General features: G+C 44.4%; 2 protein-coding genes across 5 annotated transcripts; one reads left to right on the forward strand and one right to left on the reverse strand.

Moving 5' to 3' along the window:
- Positions 1 to 403: 403 nt before the first annotated feature.
- Positions 404 to 6,373, reverse strand: DCLRE1B (DNA cross-link repair 1B). Its single transcript, XM_081009848.1, has 5 exons — positions 6,235 to 6,373; positions 4,900 to 5,099; positions 4,642 to 4,807; positions 2,930 to 3,112; positions 404 to 1,815 (listed from the first exon to the last, which is right to left on the reverse strand). Exons 2-5 carry the CDS (start codon positions 5,086 to 5,088, stop codon positions 572 to 574), a joined length of 1,782 nt encoding a protein of 593 aa, XP_080865974.1. The 5' UTR covers positions 5,089 to 5,099; positions 6,235 to 6,373; the 3' UTR covers positions 404 to 571.
- AP4B1 (adaptor related protein complex 4 subunit beta 1) lies at positions 6,347 to 20,918 on the forward strand. 4 transcript variants are annotated; one of them, XM_081009835.1, is made up of 11 exons: positions 6,347 to 6,472; positions 8,299 to 8,446; positions 10,202 to 10,426; positions 11,675 to 11,805; positions 12,185 to 12,332; positions 13,690 to 14,186; positions 16,136 to 16,219; positions 17,174 to 17,277; positions 18,141 to 18,348; positions 18,685 to 18,969; positions 19,200 to 20,918. In XM_081009835.1, the coding sequence occupies exons 2-11, from the start codon at positions 8,334 to 8,336 to the stop codon at positions 19,625 to 19,627; spliced, it is 2,223 nt and encodes a 740-aa protein (XP_080865961.1). In that variant the 5' UTR covers positions 6,347 to 6,472; positions 8,299 to 8,333; the 3' UTR covers positions 19,628 to 20,918. The 4 variants fall into 4 exon arrangements, with proteins under 4 accessions (XP_080865961.1, XP_080865960.1, XP_080865959.1 ...); XM_081009834.1 differs by lacking the exon at positions 6,347 to 6,472 and adding an exon at positions 6,482 to 6,638; XM_081009833.1 differs by lacking the exon at positions 6,347 to 6,472 and adding an exon at positions 6,645 to 7,199.
- The last annotated feature ends 90 nt before the right edge of the window (positions 20,919 to 21,008 follow it).

The following is a 21,008-nucleotide window of genomic DNA, read 5'->3' on the forward strand; positions in this document are numbered from 1 at the left end:
TGCCCCCCCCCCGATTCTGTGGTGGTACTCACCAGCTTTATTTACTATCAGAAGGAATGCTAGGGAAATGCTCTCCCCTCGCTAACACAGTGTGGATCTTTCCCTTCCTGACCCTTGTAAAAACCCATGGTTTGTTGGTAAAACCCAACAGGTTACCCCCCCCCCCACACACTATAAAGCGTTTATACAATATTCTGCTGTTGCCAATGGATTAAGGCTAAGGATAAGAGCACACACTGGCTTTGATCATTATGTTGATAACCCCCAAGAATTAACAAGCAAAGCCTCAAAAGTGGATGCAGAAGTTTAACTTTTTGTATAAAGTATGAGACCACTTCCCCCAGCAGTGTTCAGGAGGAAACAACTGTCCTATCTTGAAATTTATATACCAACCATACACTACTGGAGTTTTGCAGTTCTTTTTTTTTTTAATTCAGAAGAAAATAAACTTTACTAGAAAACAACAGTGAGTGGAATTCAAAGTAGTGTTAAGGAGATCGCTCCCATCACTGCAAGTATTTCTGCTTCTCCCTCTCCTCCCCTGCCCCACACACTGTTATGAGGGTTCTCCTCACCTCCCAGAGCCAATTTGGGGAGGGGGTGAAGCTGAGAGAAGCCCTTTTGCATTAGCTGATGTCCTTGCACTGGCTGCTGCTAGTTCTGCCATCCCAATTGCAGATTTGCCTTCCTCGTTATTCCATTTTCTGTCTTTTCCTTTTTTCAAGTAGTTATCGACTTGCCAGTCGAAGTGTTGGAGAGAAAGTTGCTTTGGGATGTTGAGCGGAGATAAATCATATTCCTGAAGGAGACCTTGGGGAGCCTGTTCATCGACAGGCTGGTATGTTACATCTGCTGGAGAGGCGAACGGGTCATGTGTATCAATCTGAGCAGCATGTGATGTTGAGGGTACATGGTTCTCCAAGGCCAGATTCCCCATACATTCACTGCCTACAGAGGAACAAAGCGTTCTTTCTGCATCCCTTTCAAACCAGGACAATGTATTTGTGTGTTTCAATGTCACAGTTGCCTGGCATTTTTGACACTGATTGACACCACTGCCCTTCAGCTGATGTTTGGAAGATGTCGTAGATTCGGACGTTATTGCTCTCTGGCTCTCAAGGTTTTCTCGTTTTGCCGTTATGTCTTTTTGGTCCTCCTCAACACAGCCAGATTGAGAGCAAGGGACAGCTTTCTCCACGGGCTCTGCGCAGCTTTGCTGGGAAATCTCTGCATCACAGCCATTTTCACTCTCACTGCTACATATTTCTGGGGGGTCAAACAAAACCCCTTTGGGTACATGGTGAGAGATACTCAGTTTCAGCTGTTTTGAGGGCCTTTCCCACTTACTGTTTCCTTGCTGCATGAATATTTTCACTGATTCGGGGACTTTGGACTCCAGTGGTGTGCAGTTTTTAGCTGTCAAGTATTGTTGGAAATACATCTGGCATTCTTCTTTCTTTACCACCGGGATTATAGAGCAGGGCTTTAGCCAAGCTACAAATTCCAGCAACTCTTGGAAAGATGAGTGGTCTGAGTAGGGAACAACGTGGATGTCAGGGTGCTGGAACTTCAGCGGCCGGCTGGTAGGGAGAACAGCTATGGTCGGATGGCTCTGGTTCCAGCAATTCATATTTGCTTGGCGGATTTCTGAAAAATCCACAGCATGAATCCTACCCATTCCTTCCTCAGAGGTGAACACATCCTCCATCTCCAGCAGTTTCATAAGTTCCAGTTTCTGGGGACTTACCACAATCCAGGTGCCAAATTCCATGGCCAGTTCCACCAACAGCGACTCTTTTCCTAAACTATAAGTACCTAGAAGAGGACAAAGAACTGTAAGCATTTCAAAGGCCAGACGGCATGAGGCACAGTGAAGTTTATTCAGCAGCTAATAGTACCTTAATCTCAGGGCTTCTGATACAGCAGCAGCTTAGCTGTTACTCTGGAGTTCAAGGCTGCGTATACACTGTATCTTTAAAGCACATTTTGAACACAATCTTTTCCTCAAGAATTCTAGGCACTATTGTTTACCTCTCAGAGAATACAGTGGTACCTCAGGTTACATATGCTTCAGGTTACAGACTCCTCTAACCCAGAAATATTACCTCGGGTTAATAACTTTGCTTCAGGATGAGAACAGAAATCGTGCTCCGGTGGCACGGCAGCAGCAGGAGGCCCCATTAGCTAAAGTGGTGCTTCAGGTTAAGAACAGTTTCAGGTTAAGTACGGACCTCCAGAACGAATTAAGTACTTAACCTGAGGTACCACTATAATTATTCCTACAGTGCCCAGAATTCATTGTAGGAATATACATGGTTTAAAGGTATAGTGTGTACATTTTCCAAGTAATTCTACTCTGTTCCCAAGTGAGTGCCTGCCCCAGTGGTTAATGATCCTTGCACTACTAAACCCAGCTATGAATTTATCATCCAGATTTTATGGATTCACATCCTTCAGAGTAATTCATTGTACACGATTGATTTTCACATATGAATTTGGGGGAGATGTGCTTGTAAACCTCACTTGAAAAAGGTAAGATTTCTTTAATGTCCTAAGATTAAGGATTCCCAAACTGTGGCCCAAGGACCACCAGCAGTCCACAAATCCAGGTAGTCTGTGGTATGTCTGTAAAAATGAAAAATCTTTAATTGGTTCATAAAGACCCTCAGCAAATTTCAAGTGGTCTGTGGGGGAGAAAGTTTGGGAACCGCTGCATGAGGTCCATACTTGTGTTCCTTTCTGAACAGCCAGTGAAAATTCCAGTGTGTTAGCCAACACAGGGATGGAGAACCTGTTGCTGGACTCCAGCTCCCATCAGCTAGCGTGGCCAAAGATCAGAGATGTGAATTATAGTTAAGCAACACCTGGAAGGCCTTGAGTTCCTCACCCAGTTTAAGAAACGTCTTCCAAACCTATTAGGACTACTTACCAATCTTAACCTGGTGATGGGGGTGGGCTCTGATCACCTCTTTGATCTGTTCAGTGGCCTTTTGTCGGGATGGTATGACAATATCGGGGTGGCAGTTGGTATTGTCCAGGTAGAGGCTGCTGATAAGCTTTGAGTTCTTCAGAGCTGGTTCCTGTTGCAGGCTGGGAGTGTAGCGGAAATCACCTGGTGAGGCACAGATGTCACATACCCGTCAGGGGAAAGCCACTTGAAGGGTTAAAATGGAAATTACGGTTAAAGTTCCAAAGGACTAAGCTAAGGATAAGCCAGCTTCTTTGGTTACTGTGGAAGAAGTTGCTGCAGCAGAGTTTATTATTAACTGTTTCTATACAAATTTCAAGTCTAAAATTATTGCTTTGTTCCTCCTTGTGACACAACCAGAGTGGAAACCCAGCCAGATGGGTGGTGTATAAAAAATAAAATAATAGTAATTATTATTATTAACCATGTGTGGCTAGTAGGCTTGGGCAATATATCAATATATTGCCCCGGACCGGTATCAGAAGCAGACTGTGGTGTTGGTTTCACTCAGCGGTATATCGCTGGTGAAACCACCACAGCTCCTGTGTCCCTCTGGTAGCAGCGTCTGATGGAGGGAGTCAAGAGTTCCTTCCTCCCGTGGGCACTGCCAGCAGAGGGACTCAGGAGCAGTGGTGGTTTCACCAGCGATATATCACTGGTGAAACTGCCATCCCACTCTGCCTTCATATGATGGAGAGGGAGAAACAAGGGGGCAAGTTGGAAAATAATGGGAGAGGAGGAGCAGGAGCAGCAGCTGGCTGACACGTTGTCACTAGAAAGCATTCCAGACCCACCATCTCCCAGAACCCGACGGGCCTTAAAAGTAGGAGAGCAAAGAGCTCAAAGACTGAGGGCACTTAGCAACACCTGTAGAGGAGGTGATGATGGTGAATGAGGAAGTGGGAGAGAAGGGGGGTGGAGATTCACTCAGAACAACCCCATTATCCGTGAGGCTGGGTTCTATAGCCTCTCTCTGTAAAGTCTGAAATAAAAAAGGACTGTAAGAAACTTTCTCCCTCATCTGCCTCTGAGCTGTGACCTGGCACAAATCACTGTCGTAAATCTATACTGTCTTGCTCTTCCTCTTCCCTGGAAGGGTCAGGATGGGAGGCTGTCTCCACCACTCCGCCTCTTCTGTCCAGCCCCCGACTTCTCAACAGACTAACATGGCTACCGGTCCCAGGATATGGAAGGCACATGAGGCCAGCACCTTGCTGAAACTAAGGTCTGGTTGCTACCTAGCTGGAAACCATGTCTTGGTTCCATGTTCCATGACACAAGACAGGCAAGGGGTGTTTCTGCCTATCTATCTCTCTGTGTGTATTTCATATACAGTCATACCTCTTGTTACATTCGGTTCAGGTTACGTCTTTTCAGGTTGCGTCCCACGGCGACCCGGAAGTACCAGAAAGGACATGCAAAATGCCGTCATGCGCATGCGCAGAAGCGGCGAATCGCGACCCGTGCATGTGCAGACGCAGGTTGCGTTCCTCTCAGGTTGTGAATGGGGCTCTGGAATGGATCCCGTTCGCAACCAGAGGTACCACTGTATATATAAGCAAGTAATTTTAAAAATAATTTCTGGAAAATAGGCAAGGTGTTTGTGCTGAGAAACAAATTAAGAGATAGCAAAAAGCACAGAGGAAAATGTTAGATGTCTCTCCTCAACATACCTGTGTAAAGGATGACACCAAAGTAACCTTCAAAAAGGAACATGACAGATCCAGGACAGTGGTTAGCATCTATCAGGGTCACAGTCATAGTCTCTCTCTGCATCTCATCTAAGGCCAGGACATGGCTGTCTCCAACTTCCAGAGGGTGGATCCATTTTTCAGCCACCTAAAAACAGAATGAAGGCATGGCAGAGTCAACTGTAGGCCTCCCCTAAGTTAAAGTGGTGGAAGATCGCACATGTGTGTGTAAAGATCTACCTTCAGTTTAAGATGCAGAATTCGACCAGTAACCGGAGAACAATAAATAGGTCGGTTCCATGTGCTGGAAAGCCCCACTGTATGGTCACTGTGCATGTGAGAAAGAAAGAACAAACGAGCCCTCCCAGCTTTTCTGATATTCCAAAAATCCACCGCAATGGGTGTGCCTGCGATGAGAGTTCCATTCATCGGTCCAGCTTCTGTTAAAAGAAAGGGGGAAATTCTGAATACCAAAAACAAACAAACAACCACCTCAGAAAAGTCAAGGGTGGATGGGGGCCATCAGTAAAACTACTAACGGCCTTAGAACTGGATCAACAAGAAATAAAAACTGAGATACATGTTTTAACAGGAATATAAAGATTCACAAATAAAGAGATAAAAAGAGAGAGGGAGGGGTTGGGATAGTGGTGCTTACAACCTGATCCTTAAATGTATTCAGAAGTCCTACTAAATTTTAGCAGCTGGTAATTACTTAATTATCTAAATTCAGGGGAGGTTAAGGTGTAGTTTTATCACTGCCTCCTTCAAGCAGGCAGGGACTGCCCTCCCTCACAAGTAGGCATTCATCAACTGCCCCAGACAGGTGTGCTCCCTCTGCTAGTTTTTATCAGCCACAAGGGGCAAAAGGGCAAGGGGCCAAGTGGTTGCTTGGAACAAACCAAGCACCTTGTTCACATCCTCAAGTGTTACCAACTAAAACTCATCCAACGCAACAGGATGCAAATGAGTCACAAACCGCTACCTTTGGTAGCTACCACATCCTTCAGGCCAGACTGTGAGAATGAGAATGGGAAGGGGACTGGCAGATAAGATTATAAGAATATGAGCTCCATAGGATAGAACTTTGATACAAACTAGTGTGACGGCCTAACAATTTGGATTGAGAAGCAACAGCAGGTAAGATGAGGAAGCAGGGTAGTTGCAAGGGGGACTCTAAAATTACAGGAAGGTACTATACTGGAGTGATTGTACAAAGGACACCTACTACCCTTTGGAACTCCCCGCCTATGGATACCAGGCAGGCACCTTCACTGTACTCTTTTCAGCGCCTGCTAAAAACATTTCTATTTATACAAGCCTACCCAGCTGTTAAGAAAGTTTTAATCTTTTTTTAGTCTCTTCTTGTAACTTTCCCAAAGTTTTAAATTATTGTTAATTTTATCGTTTTATGTTTGTAAACGGCTTTGAGGGTGCATACATTTTAATAAAATAATACACGTTTCAATTCACATCCGGTCCCAGAAACGCTTGCCCACTTCGCTCCGGAGCTCTCTCGGTGCTGTCTCCCACCCCAAAAACCAAAAACTGTAGCGAGGAGTAAAGGGAGCTTACTGTGCTACTTTGTAGGCCTTCCGCACAGAGAGCAGGTAAAGGGAACGGGCGTCTCCCTCCCGTTGCTAAAATGCTTTGCAGTCAGCGGGTTGAATCGGAGCGCCGGTACTGGAGGGCTGCTTTCATTTTTGCTTGCAGGGAAGATCGCCAGGCTCCCCGCCGTTCGGATCTCCCTCTGCACCGTCGGATTTTCCCGCCGAAGAAATCAAAACAACTCTCCCGCTCCCAAGGCGCCAAGGTATTCGTCGAAACACAGCGCTTTCTGCGAAACGGAAACAGCACTGCGCCACATGCTGGTGGAGACCGGCTTGCTAGGAAGCAAACGCCCCGTGTCCTACAGTTTGGGGACGCGCGCAGGAGTAGATGCGCATTTATTACCGAGCAGCCGTTTGTTCAGCTACTCGGTGCGTAAAAGAAATCTGGCTGGGAATTCCGCTGGCTGGAGGCGAACTCCCTTGGTTATTTTGGGGGACGGGTCCCCTCTGGGAGGGCAAGGAGGGAGCAGCTGCCTGTAAGGAACAATGGAGAAATTGCAGAGTTTTAGTATAGCTGTGGCTTTACTATCCTTGATGGTAACAACAACAAGGGAATATGCTTCTTTCTTGAAGCGTTAGTTTCCACCCGCCTAACGCGCTTTGCCGTTCCGCTCCCATTTATTTCCTAAAGCCTAGACCAACACAGGTAGGCATTTCACAAGGGAGGAAGTTTTGCTTCTTCTTCGCCTTCAGGGCACTTCCAAAACAGGAGCCTTTTTCAAAGCGTGAGAAGGCAGGAAGCCAGCGTGGTTTAAAGTGCAAGCGAGCTTTCCTCCGCTCGGCTTCGCGCTCGTTCCTGCTGACGCTTTAACCCGGCGTTCATGGAGGCTGAAACCCGGAAGGAGTCGGGAGAGAACCAGGAAGACGCCGGCCCCTTTTGTTGGTCGGTGCGAGACTGAGCAGCCGTGGGCGGGCGAGACTCGCGCCAAGGTACGTGGGGAAAACGACCGACGACCCTGGCCGGAGCCGATGTCCCGACTCCCGCCCCACCTGGCGACTGCTTGCTTCCTTCCTTCTCCTCTCCGGCAAAGCCCAGGGACTTGCAAGTTGACTGCTGCGCTGGAACTGCTAGGCTTCCGAGCGCGGGGAAGGGCGCTAGCCCAAGGCGCACTTTACGCACAAAAGGGTCCCAGGTCAAACCCCTGAAATCCCTAGGTAGAGCTGGGACAGACCCTCTCTTGAAAGCCTGGGGAGCCACTGCGAATTATTGGGCAATAGAACTAGTAGGCATGTTTTGGCTGTATGGCATCTGCGGTACTTCTGAGTGCCAGTTGCAGGAAAACATTGTTTCGTTTCTTTATTATTGCATGCTGCATTTACTCCAAAGAGCTCAAGGCAGCATACGCATTCTCCATTTTTTATTACATTTATATATCACCCTCCGTCTGAAGATCTCGGGGAGGTTCACAAGATAAAACTGCAGGGTAAAAGCACAAATAAATAGAACAAAAGCAGAACATTAACTTCCCCCAAAACACATTTAATCTTTGCATCCCTGCGAGGTTGGTTAGGCTGAGAGAGGGTGACTGGCCCAAGGTCACCCAGTGAGCTTCCTGGATGAGTAGGGACTTGAACCTGCCCACTCCCAACTGGCTCACGATTACTCCAACCCATCTTACTCACTTCTAAGACTGATTCCCAGAATGTGGAAGGATATTTCATGGACTAGAACCTAGGAGGCCAGGGTTAAAAACCACTCTGTGAAGGTCCCTGTGTGACTTTGTCTTGTTGAGAACCTAAGAGACTGCCTTATACTGAGGCAGACAATTTGTCCATCTTTCTCAGTATCATCTGACTGGCAGCAGCTCTCCAGAGTTTCAAACAGAGTTATCTACCAGGAGATGTTGGAGATCGAATCTGGCACCATTTGCATGTGCTCTACCATTAAGCCAGAGCCCTTCCCAATAGTAGGAGAGCGCTGTTGTCCTTATCTTCTGCCACAGTGACAAACAGGTTGCTGTACCAAGTTAGGCCTCTTGTTTGATCTGGCAGGGTTCTTTCTCTGTTCTTACTACAGATTTCTCCACAGTCTTTTCTCCCTAGGTGTTTAGGAGCCCATCAGAGATGCCATACTTAGGCTCAGAGGATACAGTGAAGGAGCTGAAGAGAGCACTGTCTAACCCTCATGTGCAAACTGACCGTCTCCGCTACAGGAATGTTATCCAGCGAGTGATCAGGTCTGTGGCCTGGACTGCTACTTGGGCATTGTAGTTGGGGCTCCCAAAATGCTGGGTGCTCAGATGTGTATGAACTGAGTATCTTGTGACCCTAGTAAGGCTGTTGTTGTTGCCTTATTGGTTAGTAGGTTCATGCTGACATACAGTAAAGCCAATTAAAACAACCAAATGCAGACTAGTATTGGTAGTATTAAGCAGTATTTTAAATTATTCAAATAAATAAAAAATGCAGCCCCGGCACAGAAATTAACCTCACCCATTGCTTGGAAATGAAACAGAAACCTGATCAGAGGGTGAAGACCTTGTACAAGGTAGCACAATTGCCTTTCTCTGTTTGTCTTCTAGTTCCCTCTTCTTATCACTCTGTCAAGGACTAAGTTATATTGTCCATGCTCTAAAAAACAAATAAAAATTCTGCACGTATGTGCCTCAAAGTTCATATGAAATATCACTGAACACAATGATGATGATGATGATTTATTTATTGAATTTATATACTGCACTATACTCAGAGGTCTCAGGGCGGTTCACAGAATAAAATCTAAATATAAAATCACAAAATACATAATCAAAATAAAAACAACAACCCAGTAACCTCCCAATAACCCCACATTTTAAAAGGGCATAGGATGTCAATCAAATCAACCAAAGGCCTGGTTAAAAAGGAATGTTTTTGCCTGGCACTTAAAAGTGTATAACGAAGGCGGCAGGTAAACTTCCCTGGGGAGAGCATTCCACAAATGGGGAGCCGCTGCAGAGAAGGCCCGTTCTGGTGTTGCCACTCTCCTGACCTCTCAAGGAGGAGGCACACGAAGAAGGGCCTCAGAAGATTATCTCAGGATCTGGGTAGGGTCATATGGGAAGAGGTGGTCCTTGAGGTATTGCAGTTCTGAGCTGTTTAAGGCTTTATAGGTCAAAACCAGCAGTTTGAATTGGCCCCGGAAACTAATTGGTAGGCAGTGCAATTGGACCAGGATTGGTGTAATATGCTGAAACTGTCTTTCTCCGGTGAGTAACCTGGCCACTGAATTCTGCACTAGCTGAAGTTTACGAACTTTCAGAGGCAGCCCTACATATAACGCATTGCAGTTATCTAACCTTGAGGTTACTATACATTATATTTGCATATACTTCTTATTTTGCATAATTCTACTTCTCCTGTTCTTAAAAAGAGACTGAGATACGCACAGCCCTGAAACTCACCCCAACTACTGGAGATTCTATTTGGGTCCCTTTCTGGCTTTTAAGATTTCATTATACCCTTTCAAACAGCATATTGCCAATTTCTTCAATTTGCAGAAACTGTCCTTTAATGGGCGCAGCCCTAGGCTGCAATCCTAATCACATTTACCTGGGAGTAAACTGCATTGAATTCAGTAGGATTTATTTTTTAATAGATATGCTTAGGATTGCACTATTAGTTTGGTTTTGTGATGCAGAGATCGAGACATGGATTGCAAATTGACTTATCGCATTAGGCCAAATGCAGGTAAACCTTTTCTCTCCTGGAATTTTACCTGCTAAACTTGCTGCTCTCGTGTGATTAAGAACTGGTTACAGTTTATATATTGTCTGTTGCCATTCTTGTTATATCTTATTGTTTCTTGCCATTATTGTTATATCTTAGGAGTTTAAAGTAGGCTGATACTTTTTGTAAACCACTTAGAAACTCTAACAATTAAGTGGTATACAAATGCTTTAACTGATAATAAATACATAGATGCTGTGCTTAAATATTTTATCTCTTACTTGCAGGCATATGACCCAAGGTGTAGATGTGTCCAGTGTGTTTATGGAGATGGTCAAAGCAAGTGCCACAGTGGATATTGTTCAGAAAAAACTAGTGTACTTGTATATGTGCACATATGCTCCTCTGAAGCCAGATCTGGCACTTTTAGCTATCAACACCCTTTGCAAAGACTGCTCAGACCCCAACCCCATGGTTAGGGGCCTCGCCTTGCGAAGCATGTGCAGTTTCAGGTAACAAAACTATAAGTGGAGTGGTGCTGCTTGTTTTGGCCTTCGCTACAGGCACTTATGGGGAATAGAACTTGTTTCCTTCAGGAGTGGGAAACCTATTTCAACCCAACGACCACATTTCCTTCTGGGAAACTTTCCTGGGGCCACATGCCCCAGACCAGAAGCAAAAGTAGGCCGAGCAATGATTGTTAATTTTACCTCTGTACATAGCTTAGTTTCAACACACACATCCCACTTTCCTATATCCAGACAAGCAAGAAGTCTTGTCTGTGTTCAAGGGCACATTCCAGCCAGGCAGAAACACTTGAGGATGGTGCAAAGTAGGGCTGCTGAAGGGTGTGGCTGGGGAGAGTCCTTAGGTCCAGATACAGAGGCCTGTGGGCCTGGGCTTCCTCATCCCTGTGGCTTAATGATATGAGCCCCTAAGCATGACCAGTCTTAAGTTTATGAGCATAAATATGGTCCTCTCACTAGTTCTGGGGTGCAGATCCAATGCTTGATGAATGGAAAGGAGGTACATTCCCACACTGCGCTTTGTGTCATCACGAGGGAGGGGTTCTGCTGCCACAGTTCACTGCTCTGTTTGCCAGGGATTAGATGCCACTTTAATTACAAGGTTTTGTTGGGCTGGTCTAGCTAAATCAGCTTTGTGGAATTGTACCGCCAGCTGCATCTTATTAAGCAACAAGGGGCTTCAGGATTATAAATGCTTACTATGCAATAAAGTGTGGAAAGACAAGGAATTAACATGAGAAGTAGTATTTTGGGGTGACTTCCACCCCCCTCCAGCTGACTGAAGCCATTTTAAAGTGGTTTGCGCATAGAACAGAAGTCCATCTCCTTTTTAAAAAATGAAATCTTTTTTATTCAGTTTTACTCTACACATTTAAATTCAAACATTAGACATAATCATCAACATTTAGGATTCCCCGAATCCTTAAGACTTCCCTCCACCCTTCCATAGTTTCCATTTTCAATCTTTTTCAACTGCATCTTATATTTTCCTCTATTTTTCTTAAACTAATCCATTTTTACCTTAGTTTTTAGTACATTACAAGCGTTACCCAAATCCTGCCAAAGTTTTTAGCTGTCAGAAGTCCCATTTCCTTGTCTTAGCTAACTATTGGAAGCCTGTCGCAAAGCAGCAGTGTCTGTTAATGTAATGAATGGCAGGTTGCAGAGTAACATAAAATACACAAACAAGGATCTAGGAGGAGTCGGAACATGATGGCCCTTTAATATTCCTAGGATGCCCAGCATACAGGAGTATATCCAACAGCCAATCCTGAATGGTTTGCGAGACAAAGCCTCCTATGTAAGGAGAGTGGCTGTCCTCGGATGTGCAAAGATGCAGAAACTGCAAGGGGACTGCGAAGTGGGTAAATATGCATGCTTATTTTTCAGTCTATTTAATTTTTCCCAGACTCACACAAGAATAAAAACGGAGTAATGTCATTTTGGTGCTGTAATGCAGAGACCGCAGCATGACTGCTGTGGCATAGTTTCACTGAGCCCAAAGCCCTTGGAGGCGAGATACCACTTTAAGAATGTATTTGCCCTGCTGGTTGGAACTCTCCCTATCGCCAGTCACTTGGCAGCAGTACTTTGCAAGAAGTTGGCATGTTATTGAGAGAGTTGAGTTATTTTGTTACATTTGCATGCACATAACACCACCGCTGCTTGCAAGAGGCACTCTCCTAGGCAGATGATTATTGCATTAGAGTTGGGGAAATTCTCTAACTTCCATGATTTTTACAGATGGCGCACTAGTTAATGAGCTATATAGTCTGCTTCGTGACCAGGATCCTATTGTTGTGGTGAATTGTTTGAGGGCGCTAGAGGAGATCCTGGCACACGAAGGAGGAGTTGTCATCAACAAGCCCATTGCCCACCATCTTCTCAACAGGTAAGTTCTTCCCCCAAACAGTTTGTGAAGTCCATTGTGCTTTGCTTGTAGATTCGCAGAAGTCAACTGCCCAGCAATTGGTGACATTGATATGTCACTCAGCTCTTGCCCTTCTTTTGCTGTGTGAAGTTGCGGAAATGTGTATGAATTGTGTTGTTGCTGTGCATTTGTGCTAGTGTGTGTTTTTGTGTGTGAAGTAAGCCACCTTGTGGATCATTTAAAAAAGGGCATATGTATTTTACATAAGGGAAATGGGTGGTTAAGGGAAATGGATGGTTACCTTGCAAATTCTGATTCTGCTGAATAATACTTGGTTGGCAATCGAGTTTGGGAAATAGCAGGTACAGCATTGAGAACTTGCTTGTTGTGGGTCTTGCTAAGAATGAATGATTGGATATTAGCTGAGGAGGGGAAAGGCATTATTTTGAACCTACATTTGAATCTTGGGGGGATTTTGAGATGCCGTTTATAATCTGATGCTAGTAATGTAATGATAAAATAATTCTAGAATTTTCCTATGAAGGTTTTCTTCAAGCATGTGAGTCATTACTTTCTTAGGCCCTGCCCCACAGTTTCCTGCACTTAAATGTGTTGTGCAAGTATATGGGTGTGAAACTAACAAGTATCAGTATCGAAGGCTACTAAATCACTCTTACCTTTTTCTTAGTTCATCTCATGAGGGCATATAGGTATGGAATCTTAGTCTTCCGTCCAATCATTTTGCCTTCTGAAAAACCAAATCTTAATATTTTGGGTTAATTATGTTATTTCTGTTAAATATTTGTGTGGTATTTTGGGGGTTTTTTATATTGCAAGAGAGTTCTCTGCGGTGGAGAAGGGGTTCTATGAATGGATTCCTTCTCCCACTCACTCTGCTAGGCAAGACCAATCAGAGTTGAACATGTGGACGACTGAGCAGAAGAGCCAGCCTTGCCTTCAGTGCCTTCCTACTCAGTTCCAGCAGGCAACACTGGGATGGAGATCCCCCTGTTTTTTATTAGCAGCAGTTATTTTGGTACCCACCAAACTCTTCAACCTATTTTACCCTCTCTTCTTTTCAGTTCCCTTTAGGGAAGGAAGAGTAGTTGTCACACCTGCTGCAGAAAACCTCTTGTTCTAATTAAAACATAACAAGTAGATAAGTTGAGACTCCTATTTTTGCACGCCTGAATTGTAAAGTAATGTGGAAGTGCAGAATTAGTTTTCCAGCAGGTCTCTCAGACTCTGCCTTACAAGTGGTGGGTAAAGATGCAAATCTAGGAAATAATTGGCCGGCAGATTATGGAAGCCAAGCGAAGGTATTGCAATTAGCAATTCCAATAGCCAGTGTACTGATTTGGGTTTCTTCTCTTGGTAGGATGCCTGACCTAGACCAGTGGGGACAGAGTGAAGTGTTGACTTTCCTCTTGCGCTACAATCCCCGCTCTGAAGAAGAGCTCTTTGACATCCTTAACTTGCTGGATGGCTATCTCAAGAGTAGCAGCTCCAGTGTGGTGATGGCTTCCACGAAACTTTTCTTAGTGCTGGCCAAAGACTTTCCGCACGTGCAGGAAGATGTGCTGGTGAGAGTGAAGGGCCCGCTCCTGTCTGCTTGCACCTCTGAGAGTCGGGAACTCTGTTTCACTGCCTTGTGTCATGTGCGCCAGATCTTAGACAGCCTCCCCGGCCATTTCAGTAGCCACTACAAGAAGTTCTTCTGCTCATATTCAGAACCGCATTATATCAAGTGCCAGAAAATGGAGGTTTTGTGCAAGCTGGTGAACGATGAAAATGTGCCACAGATACTGGAGGAACTAAGAGATTACTGCACTGACGTCTCAGCAGAGCTTGCACAAGGAGCAATCTTCGCCATTGGTAAGTGAGCTAGCAGGATTCCTCCATGCAAATAAATGTTCTCTAAGACTGGGTGACAGAAGGACATATGCTTTATTTGCCAACGCCTTAGAAACTGAGAAAAAGATTAAGACCCTCAGAATAGAAATAAGTGAAACAATCTGTTCCATAGTAGTTTCATGGTTGAAGTCTTGAAGCCATGTAGTCCAAAATAACTTGCTGAGGTTTACCAGTGATTTCAGCAATGCCGCTGAAAAGACAAACATTTATTGCTTCTCTTGATAAAGTTCATCTGAGATTCTTCTGATAATACATGGAATTGAATTCTCAACAGTATACAGGATAACATTACTCATGTTCAGTGAGAACTCAACAGCACAGCCCTGTGCATGTCTACTCAGAAGCAAGTCAGTGTTCAGTGGAGCTAGTCTGAGGACTGCAGCTTTATTTAACTTTTTAGTTCTGATCTAAGTAGTTGGGAATTTGGGGGATTAGACACAACATTCAAGTCAAGGCTCAACTTGTTGGAATTTGCCCCATTGCTAACAGCAGCATTTCTCTGGCCTGTAGGGGATGTGTTATTCTTCTGAATTTTTAAAATTCTTGGCAATAACCCAATTTAGTGGTATCAGCTTCCTCTTTCTAAGTATTTATGCCCAGAAGTTCTTTGCTGAGTTTCCTGCATTTCAGTTTTATTCAGTCTTCTCCCTTTCTTGCTTTTCTGTTTATGGCCAGGCTACTCTGTCCCTTCTTGGCTGCAATAGAAACTCTGCCCAGGGAGCAACCAAACTTAACAGTGGTGGGCCACCAACATCCACAGTTCTGCCACTCACGCCTGGAAAAGGGGTGGGGTAGGCAAACAATTTTCTTTACCAACTGAGCTGGGGCAACGATCAGGCCTGACTTGGGATTGATGATGCCATTGTGTGAGAGAAACAGGGCCAGCTCAGATACAGTGGATTTTGTACCCGCTCATTCTGCCCTGGCCCCAGAGATTAGCAGACCTGGCTAGAGGGACACCTCTGCCAATCAAACCGTCTCGCCCACATGTCCAGCATAAAGGCGATTTGGATTGCAGTGTTAATCTATGAAAAACAGCTTGTTCCCATTTCTTTGAGATGGTCTCTAACAACCTGCTTGTGCCTCTTTTATTGAATTGTTTTTCTTGTTCGTTGCGCACTCTGATCTTGGAGCTGACTCACTTGTGCTTATGTTGTCATATTTCTGTATTAAGACAGGTATTTAGAAATACCAGAACTTCTTGGTGATTCATTAAGTTAAGAAAATGCTTACGACCCCCCCCCCCCAAAAGAGTCTTTGCCTTTTTTGTCTCCTAGAAATCTAGGTCCAGCCCCTCTAAAGAATATACTTCCAATATATCTACATACAAGCCTTATTTTTTAGAAACATCTCGTTAGCAAAAAAAATGAAATGAAAAGTGTTCTCTCCTTGGTAAATTGATATTTGGGATATGTGAAATTATTCTGTATGGTGCTACAAAAGAGTTGGAACACATTGGATCCCATTCATGATAGTAGTACTGTTTTTTTATTTCCTCCCCCCCCCCCCTTTTATTTGTTTGTTAAAGATTTTGTTGATTTACAAAAGTAGTACTGTTGATCCATTCCAGGCAGGGAGATAGAGCTTCATTCAGTGCTAGTCTATACATGTGGCACCGGCGGGGGTACTAATGGTACTAGTTTGGGCTACTGAGTCTGAATAGCCGGCTACTTTGTTTGGGCACAACAGTGTTCCAGGGACACTTCCCATCTTCCTGGCTGAGTGCTCAATGACCAAACTGAAAACAAGGGCAGCTTGGGTTTGAGAAGTAATTTTGACTGAAGAAAGAAAGCTGCTTCTTGCTCCATCTCAACTCTCATAGAGGGAATATGTTGCAGTGGTGCTACTTGGATAAAAGCTTAAGCTGAAGCTCCCTAACCAAAGCTTGGGTTGTTTTGTGGACTTTACAGGTAACATTGCAAGGACCTACACCGAGCAGTGTGTGAGGATCCTAACAGAACTCCTTGAGCTGAAGCAGGAGCATATAACTTCAGGTAACTATCTCCACCCTTCTGATTGAGATTTGGTTTCCGCCTTACCATTCGGTGGTCTACAGAACACAACTGTGCTATCTCCATTGCAGTTTATATCACTGTAGCATTCCTTACTTGTGCCTCTTTCACGTGATCACTCTTTGCTTCCTTTTCTTCAAATTATCACCTGCTTACAGATGCTGGATCGATTAGACTTCAGCCCACATTGGCATGCTTGTAAACTGGAAAACAGTGTTTGCTCTATCTGGGTTGTGTGAAGAATTGTTTGCTTGAAACAAATACCCCAAACCATGCAGATGAAACATGAAAGGGTTCGTAAAGCTAGAGCAGAATGCTATGGCCAGGATAATTTCCGTACACCAGTATTGTAGATTTGTAAAGATTTTGTTTTTCTGGCTAAAATGTTTGTAAAAGTTGGAAATTTTATTTATTTATATATATATATATATATATATATATATAGTTTACAGCAGGTGTTTCCAAGTTGTAACAGAGATGGTGCCTGCTGTATCTCTGTTGGCAGAGCATTCCACAAGACTGATGATGCTAAAGGCTTGGTTTCTTGCTGTCAAATGCGCCTTGCCAACTCAAGGAACTTAGGCTCCCATTACATGTCAAAGAAATCAACAACTATATGACTTTCCGTAGACATCTGAAGGCAGCCCTGTAATGGGAAGTTCTTAATGTGTTTTTATTTTCTGATGGAAGCTGCCCAGAGTGGCTGGGGCAACCCAGTCAGATGGGTGGGGTACAAGTAATAAATTGTTGTTGTTATCTTAGTGTGTATTAATCTTGCTTGCTATGGTTTTGTGTTTAACTGTTTCCTTCTGGTTTTTAATGTCTGTTTTTTAAGTATTGAAATTGTTACTTTTGCGAACTGCCTTGGAGGCCTCTGTTTGGGCCAAAAGCTCATATAAATTGTTCTCATAAATATTTTCCCCCCCCACATTGTAGCTGTAGTTCAGGTGTTCCGGGACCTGGTGTGGTTGTGTCCGCAGTGTATAGAGAATGTGTCCCAGGCTTTGGGTGGCTGTGAGGAGACCATTCAGGACAGTGAGGTAAGGGGAGTGCCTTTTTGTGAGTGGCAGGGAATGGTACTGATGGAATGACTCAGTTGAGGGCCTGTTAAGAGTCTTACATGAGCCAAGAGAGTTGTGAAATGCAACTTGGAATCTAGAATTGTGCATGAAAATCCTTTAAGATTATGCTTTCGAGAAATCGAAGTTCTAATTTTCAAAACATTCTGGGATCGTATCAGCCTGCCCTCTGTCTTGTAGGAGGTCTGCACTATCTCTTCCTTCTTAGGTGAACTGTGTATATGTGGTCTTTTTGAAAAAAAACTATGGCACTTCAACTTGTATTGTGCTCCAGAAATGTAAGGTGAGCTGCTCCTGTACAGGAATGTTTCCATGTTTCTCTTCTTTTCCGGTTCGGTCAAGGTAGGGCTCCTGATCAAACCATTCTAGAGTTATGCATTGATATGAAAGCAAAGGACCAAAAGGGGCATCCTTCCACCTTTTGTTCAAGTGAGAAAGCAAGGAAGAAAATCTTTAGCATTTGGCTAACTCAGAAGCTGTTGGCACAGCTAGGTGTGCAGGCGCAGGCAGGCAAGACAAACGCTTTATTGATTCAGTAGTGTGTAAACTTAAACTGGGTGAAGGGGTAACCATAGGACAGAGTTGCATTTTGCAACGTGGATACACTTTCAGAATCTTCTAATCAAAAGGGCTGCAGTATATGGGATTTGAATTACTGGGTGAGGCAGCCTCTGAACCCACTTCACTCTGCAGAGATCTGCTCAACCCACCACTCTCTGTGACGGTCTGTGAACATTTATGCCACTAGCTCTTGGTGGTATAAGTAAGGGGTTCTAAGTGAGATAGTGTGGCCCTGTCTGTGAAGTATTCTGGTTTTTTCTCAGGGCAAACAAGCACTGATCTGGCTGCTGGGCGTACATGGAGAGAGAGTCCCCAGTGCCCCCTATATTTTGGAGGATTTTGTAGAGAATGTGAAATCAGAGACCTTCTCGGTTGTGAAGCTGGAACTGCTAACAGCTTTGGTGCGGCTCTTCATAAGACGTCCAGCTGAGTGCCAGGACATGTTGGGTCGATTGCTCTATTACTGCATAGGTAAGTACAAGCCTTCCAAGATGTCTGCTGTATTATGAAATAGGCCAATGCATCTCACGTGAGGATGAGATGTACAGAGAATTGTCTAACAAACTCTGTAGTTCTTTAAAAATGCATAGATTTCAATGTTAGACTGGTGTATGTTGAATCATTTCTTTCCTTGCTTCCCTTACTGCCAGTATCTTATACCCAGAGGTGGTAAGGGGAATCACACACTGTATAGAGTCAGAGGTCTATGCAGCCCTTTGGCATGGAATCACTAGGGGCTGTGATGAATAAAAAGTCTGTGTCATGGTGAACAATAAAAATAAAACAGCGCATCTTTATTTCATCCAGAGGAGGAGAGAGACATGGCAGTTCGGGATCGTGCTCTCTTCTACTATCGTCTTTTGCAAGCTGGCATGGAGGAAGCGAAAGGGATCCTTTGCAGCCCTACATCTGATCACTCTCTGAGGTTCTTGGAAGGGCAGGCTGAAGGCTCTGTGAATGCGTGGGCCTCTGACTTTAACTCACTAGTGCCTATATATGGCAAAGAGCAATGGGCAGCCATGACAGCCAGCCGGGTTACTGGCCTTCCCCATGCAGATTCTCCCTCTGAAGATCCCACAACGGTGGATGAAGGTAATGGATTCAATTGGCCATTTCTCTGGGCCATTTCTCTGTTTTCCTGAATTAAAACCAGACCCTCCGTTGAACGATGACGCTTTAGGCATCTGACACTGCTTGCTTGATGCTTTTCTTTTGGCCTGCTCAGTATGGACTGTGAAGTGTCTTACAGTTCTGATGTTCATGCTGGGATGTAAAGTGATCTGTGCTGCCTAACTCTGGCTTTTGTTTCCTCTTTTTTTCAGAGCCCCTGATACCAGAAAAGGAAGAGGAGGTTCCTTCTGTCGACACCAGTTCGAGCAGCCTGATTCTCAGACCAAGCATGTGCATGACTGCCGAGCAGTTTGAGAGGACATGGCTAAACCTGGGTTTGGGCTGCCAGCAAGCTGTTCCCTGGCAGGAAACTGTGCAGCCAGATACTGTACAGGCTGCACTTCAGGTTGTCCATATCCAGACTATTGCTATGAGCAAGGCTGGGTCACCGCTGTGGAAGGCCTACCTCGTTGCCCAGGATGATACAGGCTGCCTTTTCCTGACAGAGCTACTACTTGAAGTGGGGGCTGCAGAGATGCAAATGTTGGTGAAGCAGAGTGAAAACAAGCCAGAGGCACTGCAGGCCTTCATCTCAGTCTTGAAGACTGTGTTGGGAACAGTGGCGGGATTGACGTCCTGATTCTTTCAGACCACTGATACGGTTCATGAATAGGATGAGACTTAAGTCTGTTTGCATATGGTGTTCTTCAAATTATGCTGCAGCTCTTATGAACTGTTTGTACAGGAGAGGAATGCTTCCTCACAGGCTGAGCGAGATCCAGATGCTCAGTCCCACTCCCTTATCTTGCAATATTTTGGTGGGAGCTGCTGCTTGGCTTGACACCAGAGAAGAACAAGCAAGACGGCGGGGAATGCTGCTTGAAGAAGGCTGGTTTTATGTTACTTTGGTTCCCGTAGTGGATTTGAGTGATTTTTATTTTGAGAATCTTTTGTAAGCTGCCTTTCAGAGTGGATTGGGCCTACTTTGGATAGTTTAAAGGGGTCAGCACATTCCCAGCAATGGGTTTGATGCATCAATCATCTTTAAGACTTCCTTTTCTCCTCATTCCCCCACCAGTCTCTACTCCCCTGAACTCTATTCACCCATTAATGTTGCAGAGCCAGATGTTTCCTCAAAGAATTCAGAATTGATAGAAGGGGATGAGGAATATTTAATCAGAATGAAATGTGTACAGAAATGGTGCACTATGATAGGTGCGTGGTCACAGCCCTGTGGTATCGATTGTAGAACCTTCCGCAAAGGTTATGCACATTTTTTAGCGGAAAGAATTGGAGGAACCGTTTAAATGGGAAGCTTGAGTGGGAAAGAAATGGAAGGGGGAGGGGGAATCTTCAGACCAAATTTGAGGTACACACACTTTTGCACAAAAGTACAGCGGTCTAAATAGGAACATGTATCCCTGGGTCGGATTATCTATTCTAAGATAAATATATCCACTCTTGCAGTTTTACCTGAAAACTTCATGGCTATGGTTTGAGCACAATTTACACATGTCTATTAAAAAACAAAAGGAAAAGACTAACTCACAAATGACTCTGGATAAAGCATTAAAATCTGATAGTACAGTAGAACATTACTGACTACATGGTGGGGGGGGGTGGTTTAAAACCAGGCCAGGAAATACTGAACAACAAAAGTAATAAATGACTGGTGGTGGTAAGACATGGTGGTAAGATTTATTTGGGATCTTGAAAGCCTCCTCAGGCTGTGCAATCATATCCATTCCTAGGAGTGAGCCCTGTTGAACTCATTGAGGCTTACAACAGTGTACACATGTGGGATTGCGTTGTTGTGACACAGAACAATTAGTACTAAACAGAGTTCTGTATTTGTATTTGCACTCCAAACTTTACTCGTTATAGATGGAAATTGATATATAAAATGAAACATAAATCTCTTGTTTAGTGTACTGTGCTAGTCTTTATCTGCTCCATATGCACATTTTGTTCCTCCATGTCTAACATACTATTTGGTTTGGAAAGTTGAGAAGAGTGATATA

This window comes from Podarcis pityusensis (assembly GCF_964106645.2).
Source record: "Podarcis pityusensis genome assembly, chromosome: 6".
In the NCBI taxonomy this organism is placed as follows: Eukaryota; Metazoa; Chordata; class Lepidosauria; order Squamata; family Lacertidae; genus Podarcis; species Podarcis pityusensis.

What these genes read in the sequence shown, in the direction of transcription:
- AP4B1 (XM_081009835.1), top strand. Translation starts at nt 8,334, where the DNA reads ATGCCATACTTAGGCTCAGAGGATACAGTGAAGGAGCTGAAGAGAGCA. An exon ending in GTTATCCAGCGAGTGATCAG is followed by an intron (nt 8,447 to 10,201) that starts GTCTGTGGCCTG and finishes TCTTACTTGCAG; the next exon opens with GCATATGACCCAAGGTGTAG. An exon ending in GCAGGAGCATATAACTTCAG is followed by an intron (nt 16,220 to 17,173) that starts GTAACTATCTCC and finishes CCCACATTGTAG; the next exon opens with CTGTAGTTCAGGTGTTCCGG.
- DCLRE1B (XM_081009848.1), bottom strand. Translation starts at nt 5,088, where the DNA reads ATGAATGGAACTCTCATCGCAGGCACACCCATTGCGGTGGATTTTTGG. An exon ending in TTCTGCATCTTAAACTGAAG is followed by an intron (nt 4,808 to 4,899) that starts GTAGATCTTTAC and finishes TTCTGTTTTTAG; the next exon opens with GTGGCTGAAAAATGGATCCA. An exon ending in CCATCACCAGGTTAAGATTG is followed by an intron (nt 1,816 to 2,929) that starts GTAAGTAGTCCT and finishes GTCCTCTTCTAG; the next exon opens with GTACTTATAGTTTAGGAAAA.